Source organism: Neophocaena asiaeorientalis, unplaced genomic scaffold, assembly GCF_003031525.2.
Source record: "Neophocaena asiaeorientalis asiaeorientalis breed wild unplaced genomic scaffold, Neophocaena_asiaeorientalis_V1.1 scaffold59, whole genome shotgun sequence".
Taxonomy (NCBI): Eukaryota; Metazoa; Chordata; class Mammalia; order Artiodactyla; family Phocoenidae; genus Neophocaena; species Neophocaena asiaeorientalis.
In genome coordinates this window covers 14,728,873-14,734,872 of record NW_020174268.1, presented here as the reverse complement: position 1 = coordinate 14,734,872, position 6,000 = coordinate 14,728,873, and the positions used below count along the sequence as shown (strand labels likewise).

At 41.9% G+C, this 6,000-nt stretch overlaps 1 protein-coding gene across 5 annotated transcripts in view; it reads right to left on the bottom strand.

Annotated features, from left to right (window-relative positions):
- The window catches only part of STARD13 (StAR related lipid transfer domain containing 13), a 222,246-nt gene that overhangs the window by 30,829 nt on the left and 185,417 nt on the right, over positions 1–6,000 (bottom strand). For 3 of the 5 annotated variants that reach the window (XM_024755330.1, XM_024755329.1, XM_024755331.1), the window contains exon 4: positions 4,940–5,003. The exons of 1 other annotated variant lie outside the window; for it this stretch is intronic. In XM_024755330.1, coding sequence (XP_024611098.1) covers positions 4,940–5,003 — 64 coding nt within the window. Of the gene's footprint in view, positions 1–4,939; positions 5,004–6,000 lie in introns of those variants that run through there. One more of the 5 variants, XM_024755332.1, reaches the window with a different exon arrangement.

Genomic DNA, 6,000 nt, shown 5'->3' with positions numbered 1-6,000 from the left:
AAAAAAAAAAAAAAAAAAAAAAAAAGATAACAAGCAAAAAACTCACTGTCAGGAATACTTATAGTGTTTGATTGAAATGTGCGTACAGACATTTAACATGGGGAATTTCAAAGTAAACTTTTTGTTCAGTTCTGACAGCTGAACAACAAAAAAAGTTATAAGTGCAATCATGATTCTTCATATTAATAGCCTAAGTATACTTTTAATAAAAATATGAATAATTTTTGTAATTCTTTTCTATTTCCTGTTATATTTGTTCCAATTATATTTATTGGGATGCAATTTTGTATCTGTAGAGTCTAATAAAACATTTAGGCTTGTATTTTCTATAACCTTTTATCATTTCATATTTCTAATAATTCCTTTGTAGTGAATTTTACAAACGTTATCTTGGTCAGTGGCAGACTGGAAATTAAAAAAAGAAAAATCAGTCACCATAGACAGTTTAAGAGACTTTGTTCTAGATTGAGCAAAGGTCAGAAAACTTTCTGTAAAGGGTCAGATAGTAAATATTTTAGATTTACAGGCCATCCAGTCTGTCACAGCTACTCAACTCTGCCTCTGCAGCCAAAAGAATGGGTGTGGCTTTGTTCCAATACAACTTTCTTTACAAAAGCAGGAGCGCTAGTTTGCTGACCCCGGATCTAGAGGAAGGGGAAATCCATATTCTGTGCTTCTCCAGAGAAAACAGCTGGAATCAGATGGGCAAATTTACATAGAATCAGCTTTCAGCTTATTATATGGAAGACTTCTGGTAATTAGGAAAAACCAAACTGCCTTGCAATATAATGAACTCATCACGTCTAGATGCTTACAAACAGAGCCTGAGTGAATTGTGATAGATGCTGTAAAAGTATATCCTGTACTGGATGGGAGACTGGAAAAGATGAGCGAAGATCTAACTCAAAGATCCTATGGTTCTAGGACATTCACATGCAACAGTCTTCAGTTCAAGACTGTATACTCTCCAGCCAAGCAAATGATGGAATGAAATGTAACTTCTTTCATGTGACGCTGCTGTTCGGAGCTGCCAGGAGGTGTCTTATTTGGTGGGAGATTTGAGGCTGTGAAAGGCAGGGGGGGGCGGTGGGGTGGATTGGGAGGCAGAGGTCAGGCTCCCTGACGACACCCGCAGCTCCTTTGAAATGCCCAGGGCATCCAGGCCGGGAGGTGCTGGCTGCAACGTGGCAATTAGTCATTGTTTCTGTGTGGCTTTCCACCTTTGGCTATGATTTCAGAGAGCTTTGTTAAAACTATAACTTTAACCAGAAACTTCTTTTGAAGCTGCTCTTTCTCCCCTGGGAAATCTTAGGTAAGAGTCCTGTGTTCGCGCGCGTCCCTCTCTTTCCTCATCTAACAGAGATCCTTATGGGAGTTCAGTCTCTGACTTCAGCTTTGTACTCAGAGCTAAGCACTATCGCATAAACGCTAACCGTAATTAGGGGATTTCAGTGTCGTCATAAAGCAAGTGTGAATTCTGTAGGTAATAATGAAGAGAAACACTTTTCTGAGAAAGATCAGCTTTGCAAGTGCCTTGGGGTTTTTAATTTAGATGAAATGCCAGTGTTTGGCTTTTTCTAAAAAATGAGAACATTCTTAGCTGAAATTATATATGCTTCAGAGACAAATGCCAACCAGACACTGCAAAAGAAAGGATTTTGTATTTTTTAAACAAAATTTGACCATCTCTTTCCGCTGGAAACAGGAGCCCATACAAGTCCACAGCCGTGAGAGGCGGCTAATGCATAGTTACACAGAAATTTAGATGTTTATCTTGCACTAAAGTTGACTGGAGCTGAGTGGCTGAGCCCTCCAGTTCAGAAGCAGGGACCTGCCACTTGCAGCGCTGCAGGGGGAGGAGCCTGAGGCCCGAGGCGGACAACTGCTGACGTCCCCAGGCTCTCAGAAATGCCGGGTTTTAGTGAGTCTTTCAGTGAGGAGCCTGGCCAAGACTGAAGACACTCTTCTCCACCTGACTCTCACAGGGAAGGTAATCTCGATCTTTAGAGGACTGCTTCTCTCTTCTGCAAAGTGGTAAGGTGCGATTTCATTTCTCCTGGTGCTTTACAAGCGAGTGGCATTTGATGTACAGGAAAAGTGCATGCCTAACCAAGTATGAATGAGGCTTCACCTTCTTTATGTATTTGTGGATTCTCTTTTTTTTTTTTTTTTCTGCCTTGGGTCAACCACTAAACTCTTCAGAATTAAACAGAATTAAATGAGAACCAAGTTCAAAGCAGAGCAATGAGATTCATGACTCATTCACTATGAGAGATCCAGAGATAAATTTCCATGAAGACATTAAATAAATCATGGACTTGAGTACAAGACAGCAAGAAATATCCTTCTTCTGAAACAACAATAAAAATACATAATTGTATGTATTGCTGAGGAAAGCCTTCGAGGTCTCAGGCCAAGGGTCAGAAGCTCACACCAATACATTTCTGAATATCTCTGAAAGGCCAGGAGGGGCAGTTTGCGGCCAGAATAGCTGGGCTCAGATCCTGCCTCTGCTGTTTCTTCGTGGCTCTGGGCAAGTTACTCATCTTCCCTGCCCTTCAACCTCTGCATCTGTGACACGGGGTTAGAGATGAGGAATAGTGCCTGGCACAGAGCGGGCACCGTGGGAGCTCGTTAACCACACCACAGAGCACTGAGCAAGCACACACGGCCCTTCTGAGGCCCAATGGTCCTGAAGGGAGAAGAATGACTGTGGCCCTGGACGGCTAAGCCATTTGGGGATGACATTCTGCAGCATTAAACATGTCTGGGCCTCTGCAGATTAGAGATGAACATTGTATTTCTATTTCTTGGATTGATTAAAATGAGGACATACCCAGAGGAAATGCTACTGTCTTTTTTTTTTCTTCTTCCAAACAAACTAATTCCAAAGTTGGTTGAAGCTCCCTGTGGTGCTTGGTTCGTGAGTTTCATTTTCTATTTTTGATCATTTGGCCTAGTCCTAGCCTGTATTTATTTTTGGCCTTTTTTTGCAGTAAAATAAAGGACTAGCCCAAGACTCGGGCAAGGGACAGATCATGGGAACACGTGCCACCACCAGGGTCTCCTGCATAGTTGCTTAGACCACAGTCACAGATGCTGGTCATGACTGAGATTCACAAGTGGGTGGAGATCACCCACTGGATTTATTTATTTCAAAATTCAGGCCATGAGTCCCCAGTTTACAATGTGGAAAGCAATGTTCTTTTCAAGTGCATGCATCTGCGGGGCCTACAGCTAAGCAGGGGCTGTAAGGGTGTGTGCCACTATATCCAACATAAGGAATAAATTAAGAATGTCAGAATACTGAAGTGACCAATTTACAGAGGAGCTTTTGTGAAGGTAACAGAGTCTAACAAATGTTATTCAAGCCTATCTCACATGTGGGTTTTGAAATGCCGGCAATAAGGGAAGAATCCAATCACACCACTTGGTTGAAAACAAATCCTGTTGTTAGTTTTTGGCATTTGCTTTTGTGATACACAGCAGCTAAGGATCTGCACCGGCAGTGTACAGACCAGCCACACAGGCGTGGCTACACTCGGTTTAATAAGAACCATGTGTTATAAGCAAACAGTGTGTATGCTTCTCAAGGGGTCTATTCAGCCAGATAGCTGTTGGGATGTTTATTCCCACATTTACAATTTTTCTTTGACCTGGACAAATTGCTCATGTTTTAATATATTCTCTGGATATTGTTTTTCACCATTTTACCTCCTTAGCTTAAATCTTTGGCTCCCAGCTCAAACCCTAAACTGTTTTGAAGGTGAGGTCAACCAGAATTCATTTGCGCTTTTTTTGGGTGCTGTTTTAGAGCAGAAATTCAGGTTAAAGTTATTTTTAAAGATTAGGTTTCTCAGGAGTGACTTAAAATCCATGGGCTGTAATGACTTCTCTGTATAGACCAGAATAAAGAACACTTTCTTTTGACTCAAAGATGTTTTCTCTGTTTCTTCAAAATATACTAAGGCTTGACTTGTTACATACTGAAGATGTGAAATGAAAAAGTAGGTAACGATTTCAATTCTGAGTTTCCTAAAAGGATCAATTCAGTGAGAAAGAGAGGTCTTTCAGCACAGTGGTTAGGGGCCTCGGTTTTGGAGTTAGACACACCTGAAATTGAAACCCTGCTCCACTGGTTGAAAGATCATGGGCAAGGGACTTAACCTGTTCAGGTTTTATTTTCCTTCTCTGGAAAACAGAGAATCCCTATCACAATGGATTAAATGCCATAACATAGCTCGTGGAAAACAGTAAGTGCTCAATAAAGTACAGCTTTGTTTCAGAACCAAAATCTCCTGTCTTATTCCTACAGAGGGAAGAGCATGTGCAAAGTCCTAGAAGAGGGAGGGAGCATAGTGGCTTGTAAAACTGAAGGACATTCCCTGTGACCAGAGAAAAGTGCAAGGGGCGAGAACGGAGAGATGGGGCAGGTTCTGAATCTTGCTGTTACACTCTCCCCCCACCCCTCAACCATGATGAAACAAACCTGCCTGACAATGAAAATAAATATGCCACAGGAAAATAAAATGCCACAGGAAAGAATGAGGCAGAAGACACTTGGCCCCATAGATTCTTTTCTGCATTCTCTTAATCTACAAATCACTGTGGAGAATTTGGGTCTAATATGGAGTGGATATTTACAACTAAACTTCTGAAAGATTATCATAAACAATTAAGGCATTTTACATTTTTATGCAAACCCTCTGAAAAAACTAAATCAAAATGAAACAGTGAAACAAACAGACATCAGATATATAACAGATATATAACAGACTTACTTATGATGTTTATGATATAATGGGATATTTGGAGAACAAACACTGATGGTCGGGCATTTCAGAATTTTGCTTCAGTTCGTGTTGTTTTTCATTTGTGAATGCAAGCTTCTCCTATTGGTATAGCCATGGTCTCAGTAAGGTGCAGTAAGCTTACCTACCTTTTTCCTTTGGAAGTTCACATCAAGTTTCATTGAGGCACACTTGTTCAAGGTATTTAGTCGTCTAAAAAGAAAGAAAAATGTGATGATTGCTACCACTAATGAACCTAAATCTTCCTTCCAGTTTGATAATTCTCACTGATTGCCAGTGAAGTTGAAAGTGCAGAAGCAACCCATCATGTCCGAAGAAAGGACTGTACCCAGAGAAGGTACACAGTAAAAGAGTTCCCATTTGTTCTCCAGCCTCCAGACCTGAGATGACCTTCCATGAAGCCTACCAATCCCTGCCCCTTCCCTTTCCTGGCTTCTCTTTCCACTATTCTTGGAAGCCGTGAGCACTTAGTTTTAGCCATACTTTCACCAGTCCCTCAATTCGTCTGCCACCTTGACCTTCCATCCAGTCTATCCTACTAATTCCCCAAATTTGGATCAACTCAACCATCTGTCTTCTCTTCTGCTCTTGTGTAATAGTGCTGAATTACACATGCCATGGATTGAACTGTGTCCTCCTCAAACTCATACACTGAAGCCCTAAATCCCAATGGATTGTATTTGGAGTAAGAAGTAATAAAGGTTAAATGAAGTCATAGGGTAGAGCCCTGATCCAACAAGATTAACGTCTGTAAAGGAAGGGACAGCAGAGCGCTCCCTCCCTCTCTCTCAATCCGCCACGGGAGGACAGGGCAAGAAGGTGGCTGTCTGCAAGCCAGGAGGAAAGTCCTTACCAGGAACCAAACCCTGTTGGTGCCTTGATCTTGGACTTTCCAGCCTCCAGAACTTTAGTAAGAAGTAATAAAGGTTAAATGAAGTCATAGGGTAGAGCCCTGATCCAACAAGATTAACGTCTGTAAAGGAAGGGACAGCAGAGCGCTCCCTCCCTCTCTCTCAATCCGCCACGGGAGGACAGGGCAAGAAGGTGGCTGTCTGCAAGCCAGGAGGAAAGTCCTTACCAGGAACCAAACCCTGTTGGCGCCTTGATCTTGGACTTTCCAGCCTCCAGAACTGTGAGAAAATAAACCTCTGTTGTTTAAGACACCCAGTCTGTGGTATTTTGTTATGGC